At 41.9% G+C, this 22,126-nt stretch overlaps 1 protein-coding gene across 1 annotated transcript in view; it reads left to right on the top strand.

Moving 5' to 3' along the window:
• SCTR (secretin receptor) overlaps positions 1–22,126 on the top strand; it is a 121,108-nt gene that overhangs the window by 39,514 nt on the left and 59,468 nt on the right. The window contains exon 6 of the mRNA XM_012559499.1: positions 12,096–12,216. Coding sequence (XP_012414953.1) covers positions 12,096–12,216 — 121 coding nt within the window. The remainder of the gene's footprint in view (positions 1–12,095; positions 12,217–22,126) is intronic.

Here is a 22,126-nt window from a genome sequence, read left to right as displayed (position 1 = left end):
TGATGTTCTAGGGTTTCAGGATTGTTGATTCTCTGTTTGGCTTAGTTTTTCGGATCTTTGTTGTGGAGGGACGGCGTGGTGCTTCTGCCTAGACCGTCATCTTGCCGGAGTCGTCGTCTCTTTGTTGGTTTTTGAGGTAGGTCCTTGTCATCAATTTTCCCCTGGTCTAGGAGATTCTCAGTGCGGAAACCTCAGGTCCAAAGGACACACTCTTCTTCTGGTATTACTTTCTTGGTAGTATGAGGTCATTCTGTCTCTCTGCTCACTTCTCTTTTTTATAGCTCAAATGAGATTGATTTAAGATACAATCTAATCTTGTAGATTGAGTCCTGCCTCATTTACATGACTGCATCTACTCCTGCCTCATTAACGTCATAGAGGTAGGATTTACAACACATAGGAAAACCACCTCAGATGATAAAATGGTGGACAGTCCCACAATACCGAGAATCATGGCCTGTTGACACATATTTTGGGGGAACACAATTCAATCCATGACAGTCTTCCTTTCACGAACGTTTGTCTGTAGCATGTGATGCTGTTTGATAGCATTTTACCCACAGTAGAACTTCTTTCAAAATTGGAGTCAGTCCTCTCAAACCCTGCAGCTACTTTATCAACTAGGTTTATGTAATATTCCAAATCCTTTGTTGTCATTTCAACAATGTTCACAGCATCTTCACCAGGAGTAGATTCCATCTCAAGAAATCACTCTTTGCTCATCCATAAAAAGCAACCTCCAGTTCTCTTGCTATTTCCACCACTTCTGCAGTTACTTCCTCCACTGAAGTTTTGAACCTCTCAAAGTCATCCATGAGGGTTGGAATCAACTTCTTCCAAACTCCAGTTTATGTTGATATTTTTACCTCCTCCTATGAATCATGAATGTTCTTAATGGCATCTAGAATGGTGAATCCTTTCCAGAAGATTTTCAATTTACTTTGCCCAGATTCATCAGGGGAATCACTATCTATGGGAGCAATAGCCTTATGAAATGTATTTCTTAAATAATAAGACTTGAAAGTCAAAAATACTCCTTAATCCATGGGCTGCAGAATAGATGTTGTGTTAGCAGGCATGAAAACAACATTAATCTCCTTGTACGTCTCCATCAGGGCTCTTGGGTGACCAGGTGCATTGTCAATGAGTAGTAATATTTTGAAAGGAATCTTTTTTTCTGAGCAGTAGGTCTCAACAGTGGGCTTAAAATATTCAGTAAACCATATTATAAACAGATGTGGTGTCATCCAGGCTTTGTTGTTCCATTTATAGAGCACAGGAAGAGTATATTTAGCATAATTCTTAAGGGATGTAGGATTTTTGGAGTGGTAAATGAGTATTGGCTTCAACTTAAAATCACCAGCGGCATTAGGCCCTAACAGGAGAGTCAGCCTTTTCCTTTGAAGCTTTGAAGCCAGGCATTGACTTCTCCTCTCTAGGTATGAAAGTCCTAGACGACATCTTCTTCCAAGATAAGGCTGTTTTGTCTACACTGAAAATCTGTTTTTAGAGTAGCCACCCTCATCAATTATCTTAGCTAGAACTTCTGGATAACTTGCTGCAGCTTCTGCGTCAGCACTTGCTGCTTCATCTTGCACTTTCATGCTAAGGAGAGGGCTTCTTCCCTTAAACCTCATGAACCAACCTCTGCTAGCTTCAGACTTTTCTTCTGCAGCTTCCTCACCTCTCTCAGCCTTCACAGAATTGAAGAGAGTTAGGGCCTTGCTCTGGACTAGGCTTTGGCTTAAAGGAATGTCATGGCTGGTTTGATCTTCTATCCAGACCACTAAAACTTTCTCCACATCAGCAATAAGGCTGTTTTACTTTCTTATCATTTGTGTGTTCACTGGAGTAGCAGTTTTAATTTCCTTCAAGAACTTTTCTTTCCATTCACAGCTTGGCTACTTGGTGCAAGAGGCCTAGCTTTCAGCCTATCTCGGCTTTAGACCTGCCTTCCTCACTAAGCTTAATCATTTCTAGCTTTTGATTTAAAGTGAGAGACGTGCAACTCTTCCTTCCACTTGAACACTTAGAGGCCATTGTAGGGTTATTAATTGACCTAGTCGCAAAATTGTCGTGTCTCAGGGAATAGCGAGGCCCAAGGAGAGGGAGAGAGATGGGGGATCCGCTGGTCGGTAGAGCAGTTAGAATACACACAACATTTATCAATTAAGTTCACCGTCTTATATGGGTGTGGTTTTTGGCGCCCCAAAACACTTACAATAGTAACATCAAAGATCACTAATCACAGGTCACCATAACAGATATAACAATAATGAAAAACTTGAAATATTGTGAGAATTACCAAAATGTGACACAGAGACACGAAGTAAGTACATACTGTTGGAAAAATGGCGCCAATAGACTTGCTCCGCACAGGGTTACCACAAACCTTTAATTTGTAAAAAACACGGTATCTGCGAAGTGCAGTAAAGCGAGGTTTGCCTGTATATGGGACCAAATTGACAACAGCAACTCGAAAGATTAGATAGGAACCTCAGGGGGCAGTGAGTTTATGTTAATGGGGGAGGAACAACTCAGGAAAGGAGGGTGAGCATGGGTGCACAACTTGAAGAATGTCATCAATATCACTGGATTATACATGTATACATGTAGAAACTATTGAATTGGTGTATATTTTGCTGTGTATATTCTCAACAACAGCAACGAAAAGAAATATAGGATGGGAAGAAAAAGTTAAACTGTCTTCTGATTATTGTTTTTTCTGTAATTCAAGGGCAAAACCTACAGGAAGTTAAGCTTTTCTTGGAGGGCAATCCTGTCATTGATGCTCCCCCATTTTTAATCTTGCTCCATTGCTCTCAAGACAGCCTTCTTTGCAGAAGCATCTCTGTCTTCAAACCCCCACAGTGCAAATTGTCTCCCACTTTTGGGAAACTTCACCCCTATCTATATACATTGATCCTGCCCTAGAATCTCTTTCTTTTCTATCCTATATCCGTTAGCTATGCAGCATAACAAACAAAAATCTCAGAGCATTCGACAATAAGTTTTTCTCATTCACTTGTTTGCAAGTGAGCTGGACGTAGCTGGCTTGGCTCTAGCCTGTGGGTCATGTTCAGGTCGGCTGCACGTGTCACTCAGTCTAAGACCAGAAGGCTACCCCAGGTGCAGGAACGCTACAGGAAAAGCCCGACTGTGCAAGCCTATTTCAAGCTTCTGTTCACATCAGATCTACAAATGTTGCACTGACCACAGTCATATATAGTCAAGTCCAAAGGCAAAAGGCAAAGAAGGACACTCCACTCACTACAAGGTCGTATGTATAAACTCCTGTAGGGGAGTGAAGAATGGGGATCAGTACTTCTATCAACAGTATGCCCTTTCTCTGTCCCTAACAGTTAGTTCATTTCCTAAGTTACTTTGCCTAGTGATGGAATGTGGAAGTTCAGAAGTGCAGTCCAGATGGTTTTTATCTCCTGAGTCCAGCAGAACAGTCAACCCTCAAATGTTGTCCTTGTCTCCATGGTTGAGTATGGATCGCCACCATGTTCACACATGGAAGAGGAAAGTGTGCTCCTTTCCTTTCACGGACATAAGATAGACTTTCCACACGTGACTTTTGATCCAATGTCATTACTAGAACCTAGTCACGTAGGCAAAACTTGTTAGCTGTTATCAATGTTATCCAATCTTTGCATCGTCCTTACAATCACCAGCATGTTTGAGTCCATTGTTATGGCTATTGTGCCAATCCTTCTCGTCAAGGATCTCCTTTGCCCTCACCAAACATGATGTCCCCTCTAGCAATTGATCCCTCCTGATGATGTGTCCAAGGCAAGTAAGTGGGATAGTGTTCTGTTGTGATCCATAAGGTTTTCATTGGCTGATTTTTGGAAATAGATAACCAGGCCTTTCTTCCTAGTCTATCTTAGTCTCAAGCTCCACCGAAAGCTGCTCTGCTTGTGATCCTGCTGGTACTTGAAATACCGGTGGTAAAGCTCCCCACATCACAGCAATATGGCAACCACCACAGACTGATGGGTGGTGGGGACAACACTTAGTTGCAGTGAAATTAGAAGCTGTAATCTCTAGATGGACAATTACAGACCCAGTTAAAATTTTAATTATGATAGAGGAAGGGAAGAATGATTATTGGGGGAACAAAGGGTGCTTAGTCTCTGGCAAAGGAAGTTATCACTAGAGGTAGGAATGGGAGTGAGGAGGTACAATGGGGACTTCTACTGAATACGTAATACCACAGTAGTTTGACTCGCAGTTCACAAACCCTGACTGAAAGAAACAGCATTTTAGTTTCTTCAGATTAATAAATTAATTGTCTCTAAACTCTACCCCGTTTTACTACTAATACTTCTTTCTTCTACTCCTCCAGCAAATGGTAACTCTGTTAACACGCTTACTTAGTGATAACTGGGCTATGTACACATTATAAGTATCTACCTTCTTCTATATATTTACATGCTATTTTTAAGTTTATTATAATATTCATAATATTTTCACCTATTTTCTTCTAATGTTTTTCTCTGAAAAACTGGTACATTTTGAAGAATGTAATCAATATGACTGAATTATACATGAATTTACATCATTACAATCAGTATGTAAAATCTCGTGTTTGGTTTTTCTCATTTCGCGTGGTATTGTTTTAATAGTCTATACTGCTCAACAGGAGCCCTGGTGGTGCAGTGGTTAAGAGCTCGGTCTGCTAACCAAAAGGTCAGCAGTTCGAATCCACCTGCTCTCCTTGGAAACCCTACGGGGCAGTTCTACTCTGTCCTATAGGATCGCTAAATAATCATCGTTTGTAATGGCTGAAAATGTCCCACTGAATGGATTCACCATAGTTTAGTCAGACAGGCATTATCTCATACTTAGATATTTAGCTTGTCTCTTTTTTTTTTTAATTAAACTTTTTTATTTTGAGATAGTTGTAGATTCATATGTGGTTGTAAGAAATAATAGGGAGATCTGTGCCTTTGGCCTAGTTTTGCCCAATGGTAACATCTTGCAAAAGTGTCTATAGTACAATATCACAACCAGGACATTGACTTTGATACAGTCAAAATACAGAGCATTTCCATCACATCATGGTGCCTCATGGTACCCTGTCACTGTCACACTCACTTCCCTTTCACCCCACTCCTTCCTTAACTCCTGGCAACTGTTAATCTGGTCTCCATTTCTATAATCCTGTCGTCTAAAGAATGTTATATAATTTTAATCATAGTATTCAAACTTCTGGAATTTTTCTGTCTTTCAGGATAATTCTCTGGAGATTCATCCAGGTTGTTGCATGTGTCAATAATTTGGTCCTTTTTATTGCTGAGTAGGATTCCACGGTATGGACGTACCACAGTGTGCTTAATCATTTACCTACTGAAAGACATCTGGGTTATTTCCAGTTTTCGACTATTATGAATAAAACTACTATAAATATTGGTGGACATGCTTTTGCATGAACATAAGTTTTCATTTCTCCAGGAAAAATACCCAGAAGTACAATTACTGTGTCGTAGAGTAGTTGATGTTTAGTTTTTAAGGAAACTGTCAAGCTGTTTTCCAGAGCAACTGTTCCAGAATTTTCTTAGAAGGAAAGCATTCATCTTTTAAATTAAGTAAAATGTTAGCCGTGGGTTTTTTGTAGATGCTGTTTAGCAAGTTGAGGAAGTTCCCCTCTATTACTATTTTTCTGAAAGTTTTTGTCATGAATGAGTATTGATTTTTGCCAAGTGCTTTTTCTGCATCAGTTGATATAATCATGTGATTTTTTTTTTCTTTAACCTGTTGGTATGGCAAATTACACTGATTAATTTTCAGATATTGAGCCAGCCTGGCATCTCTGGAAAAAACCTATTGGTCATGGTATATAATTATTTTTTAAATATATTTTTATATACTTCTGAATTCTATTTGCTAATATTAGTAAAGGATTTTTGCATCTATGTTCATAGTTTTCTTACTGTCTTTGGTTTTGATGTCAGGGTAATACTAGCTTCATAAAATGAATTGAGAAATGTTTCCTCTTTTCTTTTTTGGAAGAGATTGCATAGAATTGATGTTCGTTGGTGTTAATTCTTCTTTAAATGCTTGCTAGAATTATCTAGTGAAACCATCTGGGCCTGGAGATTTCTTTTATGGGAGTTTTAAAATTCAGTTTTCTTAATAGTTATAAGGCTATTCAAATGATCTGTTTCATATTGGGTGAGTGGAGGTAGTTTTTTTTTTTTTTTTTTTTTTGAGGAATTAGTTCCTTTCCTGTAGGTTGTCAAATTTATGTGTGTAGAGATGTTCATAGTATTCCCTTAGCTTTTTGATGTCTACAGGTTTTATAATGGTCTCCCTTAGTGCATTCCTGATATTGGCAATTTGTGTCTTCTCTCCTTTTTCTTTGTCAGTCTTGCCATGGATTTGTCAATTTTATTGATCTTTTCAAAGAATTGGCTCCTTGTTCATTTATTTTCTCTATCTTTTTGAGTTTTAATTTTATTGATTTCTGCTTTTATCCTTTTATTTCCTTCTATTTGCTTTAGGTTTCTTTGGCATTTCTTTTTCTATGTTCTTAAGGTGGAAGGTTAGTTCACTGATTAGAGACTTTGTCTCTTTGCTAATGTCTGCATTTAGTGCTGTTTAAGTTTCCCTCTTAGCACTGCTTTAACTGTGTCCCACAAATTTTGATGTTATATTTACAATTTTATGTAGTTCAATATATTTTTTATTTCTTTTGAGACTTCCTCTTTGATCCATGCATTGTTTAGAAGTCTGTTGCTCAGTTTTCAAGTATTTGGAGATTTTTCTATTTTTGTTATTGTCTTAGTCTGATTCCATTGTGGTTGGAGAAGGCACTCTGTATGATTTCAATTATTTAAAAAAGAAAAACAAACCAAACCCAATGCTGTCTAGTTGATTCTGATGCTTAGCCACCCTATAGGACAGAGTAGAACTGCCCGTAGTGTTTCCAAGCCTGTAAATCTTTATGGAAACAGACTGCCACATCTTTCTCACTCAGAGTGGCTGGTAGGTTCAAACTGCTGACCTTCTGGTTAGTAGCTGAGCGCTTAATCATTGTGCCACCAGGGCTCTTTCCATTCTTTTAAACTTTGCTTTGTGGCCCAGGATATGGTGTTATTGTTATATATTCCATGGGCAGTTGTTTAAAATATGTATTCTGCTGTTATTGGACAGAGTGTTTTATAAATGTCAATTAGATCCTGTTGGTAGATGTGTTGTTGAGTTCTTCTATCTCCTTTCTGATTTTCTCTCTAGTTGTTCTATCAATTGTTTGAGGAAGAGGTGATGAAGTTGCCAATTATAATTTTAGATTTATCTATTTCTCCTTGCCATTCTAACAGTTTTTCTTCACATATTTCCACCTCTGTTGTTTGGTACATACACACTTAGGATTCATATGTCTTTTGATGGATTGACCCTTTTATCACTATATAGTGACCCTATCTGTCTTTGGTAATTGTCTTTTCCTGTTAATCTGATATTAATATAGTCATTTCTGCTTTGCTTTGATTAATGTTTGCATGATATATCTTTTTACATCATTTTAACATTCAACCTGCCAATATCATTATATTTAATGTAAATTTCTTGTAGACAGCAAGTATTTTAGTCATTTTTTTATCCAATATACCAATATCTCTCTTTTAATTTATTTTGACCATTTACATTTAGTGTAATTATTGACATTAAGGGCCCAAGTCTGCCATTTTGTTTTTTGTTTTCTGTGTGCTTTCTCTGTTATCTTTTTCCTATCTTCTGTGGGTTACTTAAATATTTTTAAAATTCCATTTTGATTACCTATAGTTGTTTTGGAAACCCTTGTGGTGTAGTGGTTAAAGTTCGGTTGCTAACCAAAAGATCGGCAGTTCAAATCCACCGGGTACTCCTTAGAAACCCTATGGGGCAGTTCTACTCTGTCCTATAGGGTCTCTATGAGTCAGAATTGACTCAATGGCAATGGAGTTTGTTTCTTTTTTATATAGTTGTTTTGTTGTTGCTGTTGTTTGTTCTGTTTTGCATGTATCTCTGTGTAGATATTTTTGGTTGCTGCAGATAATGCATAGTATATACATAATTTATCACAGCCTACTGGTGTCATCGTTTCACCAAGTCAAGTGAAGTATAGAAATCTTACCTCTCTTTATATCCCTTTATCATCCCATTTATAATATAATTGTCTTAGATATTTCTTCTACATATGTTTAGAACCACATCAGACAGCAGTATGATTTGTTTCAATAATCAGCACAATTTAGAAAACTGAAGGGAAGAAAGAAAGCCTACTGCCCCTACTCACATTTTTGTTTACTGTGTTTTTCTTCTTTCTTGATGTACCAAAGTTCCTTTCAGTTTAGATTACTTGCTTTAGCCATTCTTTTAGAGTAGGTCTACTGGTGAAAACTTCTCTAAGTTTTTCTTATCTGAGGAAGTCTTGATTTTTTCTTCATTCCTGACGTATATTTTTGGTGGGCATAGGGTTCTGGGCTGGCAGTTCTTTTCTTCCAGCCCCTGAAAAATATTGTGCCACTTCATTCTGGATCCATGATTTCTGATGCAAAATCTGTTGTCATTCTAATTGTCTTCACCTATAATTAAGTATTGTTTTTGTCTGGCTGCTTTCCAGATTTTTTCTTTATCTTTAATTTAATTATTATGTGCTTGGTGTGAATTTTTTTAAGTTTATCCTTCTTGGAGTTTGTTCAGCTTCTTGAATCTGTAAATTTATGTCTTTTGTCAAATTGGGATGTTTTCAACCATTATTTCTTCAAGTACTTTTTCAGCCATATGCTCTTTCTCCTCGCCTTCTGAGACTCTGATGAAATAAATGTTAGATCTTTTGTTATAGTCCCATGAGGCCCTAAGGAAGGATCTATTCTTTTTTTTGTGTGTGTGTGTGTGCCTACTTTATCTTTGTTGTTCAGACTGAGTAATTTCTATTGCTTTATGAGTCAAAGTCAACTCAACGGCAACAAGTTTTGTTTTGTTTTTGGTTATCTTCCACATCACTGATTCTTTTTTCTGTCCGCCCTCACCCATTCTGCTGTTGAGCCCATCCACTGAACTTTTTATTTTGGTCATTGTATTTTTCAGTTCTAAAATTTCCATTTGATTCGTCTTTATATCTTCTACTTCTTTGTTGAGACTTATTGCTACATTTGTTTCAAGCATGTTCATAATTGCTCATTGGAGCCTTTTTATAATGATGGCTTTAAAATCTTTGTCAGATTATTCTAACATCTCTCATCTCAGTGTTGGCATCTAACAATTGTCTTTTTTATTCAGTTTGAAATCTTCCTGATTCTTGATATGATGACTGATCTTTGTGACTTGGACATTTTTATATTATGTTATGAGACTCTGAGTCTTATTTAAACCTTCTCTTTTAGTTGGCTCTTTCTTACAAGGGAAAGGTGACATTGCTTGTTACTGTCAGGTGGGAGTAGAAGTCCAGTTTCCCTAGTTGGCCTCATTTGACAGCTAGAAGGGGAAGGCCCTCATTACTGTTGGATGAGGGTGGGAGTGACAGTTCCCCATGAGGGCTCTGTGGGAGAGCTTCATTACCATCTGGCAGGGGTGAAAGTTCCAACTCCTTACTTGGCCTTCTTTGACACCACCCTGGCAGCCTCACTGCAGCCTGGCAATGATGGGAGTCCAGGCTCCTCACTTGGCTTTTGCTGGCATGGGTGGAGGTGGGGCCACAGTTTTTTTTCTGTGGTGTTTGACAGGAGTTAAGCAGTAATTGTCTAAAACTTTTCTGTCTTACTATATTGCCCATTCCCTAGTAATTTGGCAGGAGAGAGCAGGCTTTTGTCCGAGCTCTTTTGTTTGCAACCCTTGGCATTTCTGGGTTGCTGATTTTTTTTCAGCTCCAGTCAGAGGTACATGAGATAAGAAGAAAACCTAGAGAATCCTCCATCATGTCGTTCCTTGGGTTTTGGAGTTCCTAGCTGGTCTGCCCTCTTTTCTCCACCTTTCAGAGTCTTCTTATGTTTGTTTTATGTATAATGTTCAGGGTTTTCATTGTAGAAGTAGAGGAGAGGAATAGAGAAAAGTACGTCTTCTCTGTCTTCCTGGGAGTGGAAGTCTAGCTCCTTTTTTTCTCCTGTTAAATATAAAGCTGTTACAGAATCTTTCTATATAAAGCTTTCCCACATATAGAATGGATTCCCAGAAGTAGAATTGGCCAAAGGATATGGACATATTAATGATACTTAATATATATTATTAAATTGCTTAAAAGATTGAACCTATTCACACTACCTCTAGCAATCTCTTGACTGTTAAGAGTAATTTTAGTTTCAAAGTGACACTAAACACAATGTTTGCCTCCTTCAGCTCCTTAGTGAACTAAAGGTAGTACGTGCTGACCTGTAGGTAGATAGATTTTTTCCACTCAGGCTATTCCACCACCACCACTGAAAATCCAGAGTGTGCTGGAGATGATGGGTTTCAGCAAGAAACAGACAAGAACCCCACAAAGAGGAGGACAAGGGCACAAGTGTGTGGGGATACATGCCTGCTGTCTTGACAGTTAACTATATTTTTAGGGAAACTGCTCGTTTCAATGTAAGAGCCTAAAAAAAAAAAAACCCAAAAAATGTGATTAAGTGATCTGCTATATTATTTTAAAAAAAAAAAAAAAAAAAGCAACCCCATTGCCATCAAGTGTATTCCAACTCATAGAGACCCTATAGGACACAGTAGAACTGTCCCATAGGGTTTCCAAGGAGTAGCTGGTGGATTTGAACTGCCAACCTTTTGGTTAGCAGCTGAGCTCTTAACCATTTTGCCTCCAGGACTCTATGCTATATTATGGTGGGGGTGAAATGGGAACATAGAGGCGGAGGGTGAGGAATGAGATGGGGAAGGAATGAGCATGATATGATTTTAGTGTTGGACAGGGCCAGGCATCTACAGCAGCTCTTTGTCATGGTCAATCACAAGCTCTTGGCCAGGGTATGTGATCTGTGTGTTTTGTGGGGACCACAAACCCAGACAGTTGAGGTCAGGGAAGGGGAGCCGAGGAACACTTGCTGACAGCTTGTAGATCTTTTAAGAGTGCATTAGTGAAGGGTAATGACACATGGAAGATCCACAACAGGTGATAATCAGATTATTTATGTTTGCCTTTGGGATCATTTGAATAGAGTACCACCTTAACTGTTGTTCTCTGACCCAGAACTGTTGTTCTGGAGTATGGGCTTCTCTCCTGCTCCATTATGTTGGTATTGCCACCTACAAAATACTAGTGTAGTGTTAACAAGAGGGGTCCTTGAACCCTTGGAAGGATGGTGCTGAAATCAAGAGTCTTGAGTACATGCTTAGTCACAGCCCTTAACCACCATACGCCTCGGTTGCCTTTTCTCCTCTCTTGACAAGATTATTGTGAGAACTAAGTAAGTTAATGTATGTGAAAGGGCTCTGTAATATTAAAATCCTGTATCCTGTAAAAAAGAAATTAGGAGTCCAATTCATTCATCTGGTCGGTTTTTCATTCATTTATTTATTGGTTACACATATTTACCAATATGTGTCTCAGACACAAATAAAATAATAGAGCCTTGCTACGGAAATCTACTCTAGGAAGAGCTAACAGGCGGCGCTGTCACCAATCCTTCCTCCACCCTCTGTCCAACTCCTCCCTGCAGCCTGCTGTCCATGTGGGTTGGATGTCTGCCCTCTCCTGTAGGACAGAGAGATGACTAAGTGTAGGTTTCAAAGAACTTGTCTGAATCAAGACTAAGCTTTCAGTGCTAAGATATCAGCAAAGTTGTAATGGAATAAATTAAGTCCTACAGACTTATTAGTAAGATGCTTGGAAGGCAAATAGTTCACTGGACTCAGGAACTTTGATAAACTTAGGGCAAAATTTGCACTGGACAAGCTATAGATTGCTTAAACACCGCAGCTTTCCCAGCTATTTTCTGAATTCCCAGCAGTGGCTTTCTCTACCTCCTGCAGACTAGGAGCTCCTTGCAGATAGGAACTTTGCTTTCCTCATTTTGAATCCCGATAGACTGGCACTACTCTTGCTGCTAAAAAGTCCCCATGTGGTAGAATCGAGATGGTGGCAGTGATCAGTATTCTTGGTTTTGGACCTGCAGGTTGGAGCCTTCCCCAGGCTGTGTGATGTGCTCCAGGTGCTGTGGGCGGAACGAGACCAGTGCCTGCAGGATCTCTCCAGGGAGTGGACAGACGACCTGGGCGTGGAGCAGCCAACACCAGGTACATGGCCACCTTAGTACCACGACCACCCTTGGACTTGGATCATGTCCGGTTCCACTGGATCAAGGGAAGCTGGGCCAGGATGGGGCTATGGATGGGTGGGCCAGTTCCATTCAGCCAGATAATCACTTGAGATGGGGGGTACTGAGTGATCCTGGTGAGCAGTTTACACACACCCAAAAAGCCAGATCATCACACTCTTCCTTCTCTCTGAGAATGTGGATATAGCCAGTGTTTACTTACCATCAACTTCCGTATGATTACTTCACCCACGTAGGGGTTCACTGAGAATTCGTTTTAAAGGCACTGTCACCATCACTGATGTCCCTAGGTGGAGCCCACAGGCAAGTGGTCAGTTGCCAACTGAAAGACTGGAGGTTCAAGTCCACCCAGAGGCACCTTGGAAAAAAGGCTTGGCGATCTCCTTCTGAAAAATCAGCCACTGAAAACCCTATGTAGTACAGTTCTCCTCTGACACACATGAGGTCACCATGAGTTGGAATTGACTTGATGATGACTGGTTTACTGGTTTGGTCATCTTCACCACCTCTTTGATGAGTGAGGTAGTAGGAAAGGCAGTGTGAGGTCAGAAAAACTTGGGGTCCAATGCTGGCTGACACCCACTGGCTGTGTGACCTTGGGCAAGTTACTTAATCCTCTGAGCCTCAGTTTCCTAATCTATAAAATGGAGGTGACACTGTTTACTTCAGGACTGTAGTGACAAATGAGATAAACAATGGAAAATACAGATGTTTCACAACTATTACTAATTTAAATATTAAGTATTATTAATAACCAACCATTTAAACAACAATTTAATGTTTAAATATTAATTTTCTTTCTTTCTCTTCCCTTCCTTAACTTCTCGTCTTTGCTCTTCATCATCTAAAGATAACGAGAGATGGGGCTTTAAGAAAAGAACGCAGGCTTTTAAATTAGACTGTGTTCTTGAATAAGCTACTACATGTCTTTGGTCCTCAGTTTCCACATCTATTTTATGGGGTTGGTGTTAAATTAAAAGCATTTATTCAACAGATACTTATTTAACACGTACGGTTATATGGTGAGAATAAATGAAACAATGGTAAGAAAAAAAGCAACGTGAACCACTATCCTATGGCTTAGGAATGTATTTTGCTGCATGTGGCAGAAACTTGATACACTGGCTTCCCCAAACAGGAGTTTGTTTTTCACACATTACAAAAGTCCAGAGATGGTGCAAAGTTCCAAGATGTCATCAGACTCAAGATTCTTTCTAATATCTTTCTGCTTCACGTGCCTCTTTTGTCCTCGTGGTGGTAAGATGACTGTTGCATGTCCAGGGAGGAGAGGAAGGTGCCTATGTTTCTGGCAGGAAGAAGGAGAGAAGGAAGTTTGAGATATACCAGGAAGCCAAACGTTCCTAGAATTCTCCAGGTGATTCTGCTGTGCCTCATTGCCTAGAGCTTGGCTGTGCACCCACCCTTGGTGCAACAGAGGCTGGAGATGGAGTTCGTAGCTGTGCACATGGCTGTCCTGAAAAAAATAAGTTTCTGTTACTGAGAAAGAAGAGAGAATAGGCGGTGATGGACACCGAGCAGTCTCTGCCGTCATGACTCTGTCTGGTGAGGGTTAAGTTAATCAAATAACCATAAATTAATGTACAATTACAGCGAGGTAATCACAGTACCGCCTGCAGCTCCGTATAAGTGTGCAAAAAGGAGTCTTGACTTGTTCGAGGATTACGGGAAGGCTTTCCCAAGGAAGCGATGTTTGAGCTGAGATCTAAGGACACGGAATGGTTATCAGGCAAAGAGAAGAAGGAAGAGTGCTTCAGGCAGACAGAACAAACCTGTGGTGGGAGGGAGCATGATGTCTTTGAGGAAAGGAAGAAGGCCACTGTAGCTGGAACACAGCCTAGATGCAAGATGAGCCTCCGGGGCAGCAGGACCACCACATACAGGACCTCACTGGCTACGTGGAAGATTTTCATCCTGCTCCTAAGGGCAATGGCACACCCTCGAGAGTCTCAAGGGGAGAGAGACATGGCCATCTGCCTTATGAGAAGATCACCCTTGCTGCACTGTGGAGGGTAGATTGGGGAAAGACACAAGTACACTCGGAAGCTGAGGGTCCACCGTTTTGTGATCTGATGTGATTATCCTACGTGTTGTAAATCCTAACCTCTGAGCCCTGGTGGCATAGTGGTTAAAGAGCTCGACTGCTAACCAAAAGGTCGGCAATTCCAATCCACCAGCCACTATTTGGAAACCTTCTGGGAGCACTTCTACTCTGTCCTATAGGGTCGCTATGAGTCGGAATCAATTGGATGGCAACAGGTTTGGTTTATGATGAGGCAGGATTAGACGTGGTTATGACAATGAGGCAGGACTCAATCTACAGGATTAGGTGTATCTTGAGTCAATCTCTTTTGAGCTATAAAATACAGAATGGAACAGAGAGTAGAGAGACCTCATACCACCAAGAAAGAAGCACCACGAGTGAAGTGCATCCTTTGGACCCAGGGTCCCTGTGCTGAGAAGCTCCTAGACCAGGGGAAGATTGATGACAAGGACCTTCCTCTAGAGCCGACAGAGAGAGAAAGCCATCCCCAGTAGCTGGCGCTTTGAATTTGGACTTCTAGCTTCCTAGACTGTGAAAGAATAGATTTCTGTTTGTTAAAGTCATCCACCTGTGGTACTTCTGTTATAGCAGCACTAGGTAACTAAGACAAGAGGTGTCTTTCTTTAGGTTCCCTAGAAACAGACCCTGAGGCAAGGATTCAAATGCATGTAGTTTATTTGGCAGTGATTCTAGGAAGTACAAGTAGGGAAGTGGGGAACTGAGACAGAGAAGGGAAGGAAGCCAGTTAAAGTTGCTTATCACTGTGGGCCTGTGGAGTTTGTTCACCCTGGAGCTTATTCCCCCTGGGAGCCTGTGTAGAGCACACCTCTCAGAGTGGCAAAGGAGCTGAAGTATTTATCCACCAATTCCCTATCAGTCAGAGTTGGGGCTGCTTCTGGGGAGGGGGCATTTATTTCCTTGCACTTCCAACCTGCTGTGCATGGGAGCAAAGTGGGCTCCAGCAACTGGAGAAAGCCCCCAGACAAAGAGATTCAGGGCCAGCAGTTGGAAGTAGGCTGGCATACACAGAAAAGGCAAAAACTGCAGAGGTATGGGCAGGGCACCTACAGGGTCTGCTCCATAAGGTGTGGTGGAGATGGGGAGACGTAGATGCACGCAAGGGCTACCTGTTGTTGTTGGTTGACACTGAGTGTATTTCGACTCATGGCGACCCCATGTGTGCAGAGTAGAACTGCTCCATAGGGTTTTCAAGGCTGTGTGACCTTTCAGAAGCAGATCGCCAGGCCTGTCTTCCAAGGCACCTCTGGGTGGGTTTGAGCTGCCAACCTTCCGGCTAGCAGTCAAGCGTTTAACTATTTGCACCACCTAGGGACTTCTGGCGTGGAGCTACTTAGGTGGTGACACTGACAGGGCTTGGTGACGAATCAGTTCGTGGGCAAGGTGGGAGAGGCAGTATCCAGGATGACTCCCAGGCATCCAACTTGAGCAACTGGAAGAAGGGGTTAAGGAGGACCAGGAATTTTGGGGAAAAGGAGACAAAAATCATTAGTTCAGTTGTAGGTAGAGTGTGGAGTTGAGATACCACAGAGGAGAGGTCAGGGCTCAGATAAGCTTCTGTATAGATGGCATACCACCACTTGTCTGTCAGTTTGTCGTACTGTGGTGGCTTACATGTTGCTGTGATGCAGTAAAATTTTGCTGAAGACAATTCAAAAATAGTTGCAGCAGTACATCACCAGGGAACTGCCAGAAATTCAAACTGGATTCAGAAGAGGACGTGGAACAAGGGATATCATTGCTGATGGCAGATGGGTCCTGGCTGAAAGCAGAGAATACCAGAAAGATGTTTACCTGTGCTTTATTAACTATGCAAAGACATTCGACTGTGTGGATCATAACAAATTATGGATAACATTGCAGAGAATGGGAATTCCAGAACACTTAATTGTGCTCGCGCAGAACCTGTACATAGACCAAGAAGCAGTCATTCAAACAAAACATGGTTTAAAATCAGGAAAGGTGTGTGTCAGGGTTGTATCCTTTCACCATATTTATTCAATCTGTATGCTGAGCAAATAATCCGAGAAGCTGGACTATATGAAGAAGAACGGGGCATCAGGATTGGTGGAAGACTCATTAACAACCCTCGATATGCAGATGACACAACCTTGCTTGCTGAAAGTAAAGAGGACTTGAAGCACTTACTGATGAAGATCAAAGACCACAGCCTTCAGTATGGATTACACCCCAACATAAAGAAAACAAAAATCCTCACAACTGGGCCAATAAGCAACATCGTGATAAACAGAGAAAAGATTGAAATTGTCAAGGATTTCATTTTACTTGGATCCACAATCAATGCCCATGGAAACAACAGTCAAGAAATCAAATGATGCATTGCATTGGGCAAATCTATTGCAAAAGACCTCTTTAAAGTGTTAAAAAGCAAAGATGTCACTTTAAGGACTAAGGTGCGCCTGACCCAAGCCATGGTGTTTTCAATCACCTCATATGGATGGGAAAGCTGGACAATGAATAAGGAAGCCCAAAGAAGAGTTGATATATTTGAGTCATGGAGTTGTAGAAGAATATAGAGTATACCATGGACTGCCAGAAGAAAGAACAAATGTGTCTTGGAAGAAGTACAGCCAGAATGCTCCTCAGAAGGAAGGATGGTGAGAGTTCATCTCAGGTACTTTGGACATGTTATCAGGAGGGACCAGTCCCTGGAGAAGGGCATCATGCTCGGTAAAGTAGGGAGTCAGAGGAACATGAGATAGATCGACACAGTGTCTACAACAATGGGCTCAAACACAGCAATAATTGTGAGGATGGCACAGGACCAGGCAGCGTTTTTTTGTGTTGTACATAGTGTCGCTGTGAGTGGGAAGCTACCAACAATAACAACACAGGTGGCAACTGAGGCTGAGGTGGCTCAAGGAGAGTGTGGGGTCGGGGAGAGGATTATACCTGGGACTGAGCCTCGAGCATCCCAGCCCTCATCTGCCAGGAAGGAAGACACTGCTGAGGTGCAGCCAGAGGCAGGGGAACATCTGCAGGCAGTGGTGGACAGAGGCCAAGAGGTTGGGATATTGTAATGCATTTTAGGCAAGTCACTCATCCTCCATGTGAGGGAAGATGAGGATGGTATGGTGACTGGCCACCTGGTTCCCAAACTTCACTCTTGCCCACAGTTTGATCCTCTTCTCCCCCTAAGTGGCTTTGGAAGCTGCTTATAGGGAGCCAGACTGTGGTCTGTGGCACTCATAGTGGGCACCATTGAGTCAAATCCTCCAGATTTCCTGGGCCCTCTGCTGTCCCAGAAACCATGTCTGGAACAGGTGGAGGGTGAGGTGCTGACAAAGCAACCTCAGGTGCAGCAAAGTCAGTGGCTGCCCTCTGCCTAAATGTCCAAAGTGAATGCCTACAATTCCAATGACAGGGCCTGGAGGCCTTCACTCCGCCCTGATAGCTCTGGGAGAAATGATGGTGAATGTTAATTCACACTGAGAGTAAGGGATGGCTATTTAAAAATAAGAATCTGAAGTGTTTAAAATGCTCCTTGCTCTCCAATAGCTCTCTAACTCCTGACTTGGCCCTTGTCCACCCTCCACCCCAAGCACTACCACTTGGCTCAACCAAATTGTTTGCAATTCCCGACCATGTCAGGCTATCTCATGCTTCCAGGCCTTTGCACATGCTTATCCCTCTGCTACAACACCCTTCCCTCTCTTCTTCAGGCTGCTGACCTCCATTCACCATTTCAGACACCTCTGAGAAGGACTTCCTGGCTCCCCATAGCTCCACTGGCTTAGCTGCCATCTTGACTCAGACAGGACCCTCTGTTTCTCCCTCTCCTTTCTCCTCTGCCCTGCACTGTAAAGTTGTGTTTGCTGGACTGTCCTGCCCTGACCTAAAGGTGCGGGCTGGCCTTGCCACTTTCCTCCTCTTCTCCATGCACAGGGTCTGCACAGACTGGGTGCTCGATGTGTTTGTTGACTGACTAAATGGATGAGTGACTGCAGATACTTGATGGAGAGCAGGGCTGGAGAAGGAGAAAGGAGAAATAAAAAGAGAACTGGCTCCAAGGAGAGAGTCAGCAATGAGGTGGAGCCTTTGAGGTAGCTGAGGACCCACAGGCGAAGTGGATGGAATGGCCTCTAGCTTTCCCTGCTTGGCACAGATAAGCTGAGGTGAGAAGTGTTGCCTGTGTCATCAGTAGAGGGAAATCCTCCACATCCTGCCTGGGTGGGGAATGGGAAGTAATCTCCTTCTCCTCCTGGGTCCTCCCATAAAAAGCACTGAGGTGGTTCTGCCTCCCCTGACCTGGCTCTGGGCCAGGTGACCCCTTGGCTGGGGCCTCCTGCTCAACCTCTGGATGCCCTCACGTTTCTGTTAGGCTCCCATGGTGCAAGGAGCAGATTCGCTCGCGTGACAGCTGAAGAAGCAGGTCATTGGGAGCTGCTCACAGGCCGGATTTGGTGAGCGTAGCAGGAGGGCTGGGTGCCCAAGCTGTGGAGTGGGCAAAGCTGTGAGTCTCAGTGTTGCAGCATCTCTGTGTGCCCTTGGGCAGGGGCCCTCACACCCCACTCCTCAACATGCTCAATTTACAATGTGCCAGTAGGAGGCGGGGCCAAGATGGCGGAGTAGTCAGATGCTTCTGGTGCACCCTCTTACAACAAAGACCCAAAAAAAAAGTAAATTGATTATATATGGCAATCTGGGAGCCCTGAACATCAAAGGTAGAGTTGAGGAACCAGACTGAGTGGCAGGGGGAGGGAGAGACGCTTTGGAAGCAGTGAGGAGTTGCCAGACCTGACCTGGCGAGAGTCTGAGCCCTTCAGCCCTGAGCTGCTCCAGGTGAGCGGTGAGGCAGGCAAGCAGCTGTGCTCAGGAGGTGCATTTTCCCCACCAGGAGAGAGCCAGCGCCAGAGACTGTACACGGCCACCCAGAACCAGTGAGAAGCAGCCCTCATCAATGTAAGATAAGTACTTGCGTAGGGCTTACTGCATGGATCAAAAACACCCCCCTTAGGGAAAAACCTCTCCCATTTACTTCCCCACTCCCTGCTCTGCACTGGGTCCCGGTCCAGCTTCAGCAATTGCCGAGTCCCCTGGGCCAGAAGTAGGAGCTGTTACACACCCAGAGCCATTCTCTCTGCCTTGGAGAGTGAAAAAATTAACAAACAGAGGAAATAAACTGCTGGCTCCCCTAAACCACGAACCCAGGGTAGGCACAGCTCCTTTGCCTAGGCATAGGCATAAGGGATCTACGGACTTTGAGTGCCTTTCCCCCTGCATAGACTTGTGTGGGCCCATCTCAACAGCATAGGCCCTCATTACTACAGTACAACAGGGTATAAACCAGAAGTCTAACTTCAACTGTTTCAGCTATAAAGTGGCAGGTTCTTGACATTTGACACTGCTCTGCCCATTAAGCAGGGTCTTTACCTACCCATGTCAGGGGCCTGAGGACTGGTGGCTCCACCCATGCTACCTAGACCACAGAGATAGGGGCCCATGAATAAGAGGTGCCCACCAGTCCTTACAGCCAACAGCATTAGGTGCTCATAGTCTGGCTGCAAAACCCACCCACTTACGCGCTCCAGGGAACAGGGACATGCCTTCCTCCTAGACACTCAGGGGCAGCCGTCAGCCCCCTGCCTTGCTCAGAGTGTGTCCCCCTGCTGCAGCCAGATGGCTGTGCCTACACTAAACACCCATGACTGTCTAGGACTGTAGGTGAGAGCCTGCACCACACACCTGGTGGCTATTTACCTCGGCCACTGGGGAGTGGGCGGACTCCTGAGCTCATATAGCTAGTAACAGATCTAATCACCTGGTGACAGGACTTTAGAGCTTCAAAGGTGCCAATAATCAAATTAGCTCATACAAGAAGCCTATTTGGGAGTATCAAAACAAAACAAGAAGTGAGGAAACAGTAAGCAAATGTAAAATAAATGAATACAATAACTTATTGATGGCTCAGAGACAACAGTCAATATCAAATCACATAAGGAGGCAATCCATAATGGCTTCAGCAAGCTCCTAAAATAAAGAATCTAGAAATTTTCCAGAGTAGGAAAATTTCTTGGGATTACTGGAGGCAGACTACAAAAGTTTAATATACAGGACTCTTCAAAAAATTAGGAAGGAAATTAAGAAAAAGCAGAACACACAATAGAGGAAATTAAAAAGATTAGAGAAGAGCATAACGACAAATTTAAAAGGCTGCAAGAATCCATAGAGAGACAGCAATCAGAAATCCAGATGATTAACAATAAAATTTCAGAATTAGACAACTCAATAGAAAGTCATAGGAGCAGAATTGAGGCAATGGAAGTCAGAATTAGTGAGATTGAAGGTAAAGCATTTGACACCAACTTATTTGAGGAAAAATCAGATAAAAGGATTTAAAAAAATGAAGAAACCTTAAGAATTATGTGCGACTCTATCAAGAGGAATAACCTATGAGTGATTGGAGTACCAGACCGGCGGGGGGCGGGGGGATAACAGAAAATACACAGAGAATTGTTGAAGATTTGTTGGCAGAAAACTTCCCTGATATTGTGAAAGATGACAAGATATCTATCCAAGATGCTCATCGAACGCCACATAAGATAGATCCCAAAAGAAAGTCACCAAGACATATTATAATCAAACTTGCCAAAACCAAAGATAAAGAGAGAATTTTAAGATCAGCTAGGGATACACGAAAAGTCATCTACAAAGGAGAATCAATAAGAATAAGCTCGGACTACTCAGCAGAAGCCATGCAGGCAAGAAGGCAATGGGATGACATATATAAAGCCTTGAAGGAAAAAACTGCCAGCCAAGAATTATATATCCAGGAAAACTGTCTCTCAAATATGATGGCAAAATTAAGGCATTTCCAGATAAACGGAAGTTTAGGGAATTTGCAAAAACCAAACCAAAATTACAAGAAATACTAAAGGGAGTCCTCCGGTTAGATAATCAGTAACATCAGATAACAACCCAAGACAAGAACACAGGACAGAGCAACCAGATATCAATCGAGATAGGGAAGTCACAAAAGTAAATCAAAGCTAAAACACTGAAAATAGGGAAACGGATGTCAATATGTAAAAGATGACAACATTAAAACAAAAAAGACGGACTTAAAAAATGTAGACATAGATTTTTCTTATGGAGAGGAAGTCAAAGCAATATGAAGAAATAAAAATCTGGTATAAATTTAGAAAAATAGGGGTGAATATTAAGGTAACACAAAGGAAACTAACAATCCTACAAGTCAAAATAAAAAACTAGAAAAATATAAAGACTCAGCAAACACAAAATCAACGTCAATGAAAATACATAAAGAAAAACGACTCGGCACAGAAAATTAAGTGGAACAAAGAAACTGCCAACAACACACACAAAAAAGACATCAAAATGACAGCACTAAACATATACCTAAAAATAATTATGCTGAATGTAAATGGACTAAATGCACCAATAAAGAAACAGATAGTGGCAGATTGGATAAAAAAACACAATCCGTCTATATGCTGCCTACAAGAGACACACCTTAGACTTAAGGACACAAACAAACTAAAACTCAAAGGATGGAAAAAATATATCAAGCAAATGACACTCAACAAAGAGCAGGAGTGGCAATATTAATCTCTGACAAAGTAGACTTGAAAGTAAAATCCACCACAAAGAATAAGGAAGGACAGTATATAATGATTAAAGGGTCAACACACCAGGAGGGCATAACTATAATAAATATTTACACACCCAACGACAGGGCTCCAAACTACATAAAACAGCACTGAAGAGAGAGATAGACAGCTCCACAATAGTAGTAGGAGACTTCAAC

Source organism: Trichechus manatus, unplaced genomic scaffold (assembly GCF_000243295.1).
Source record: "Trichechus manatus latirostris isolate Lorelei unplaced genomic scaffold, TriManLat1.0 scaffold00255, whole genome shotgun sequence".
Classification (NCBI taxonomy): Eukaryota; Metazoa; Chordata; class Mammalia; order Sirenia; family Trichechidae; genus Trichechus; species Trichechus manatus.
This window is presented reverse-complemented; position numbering and strand designations above follow the sequence as displayed.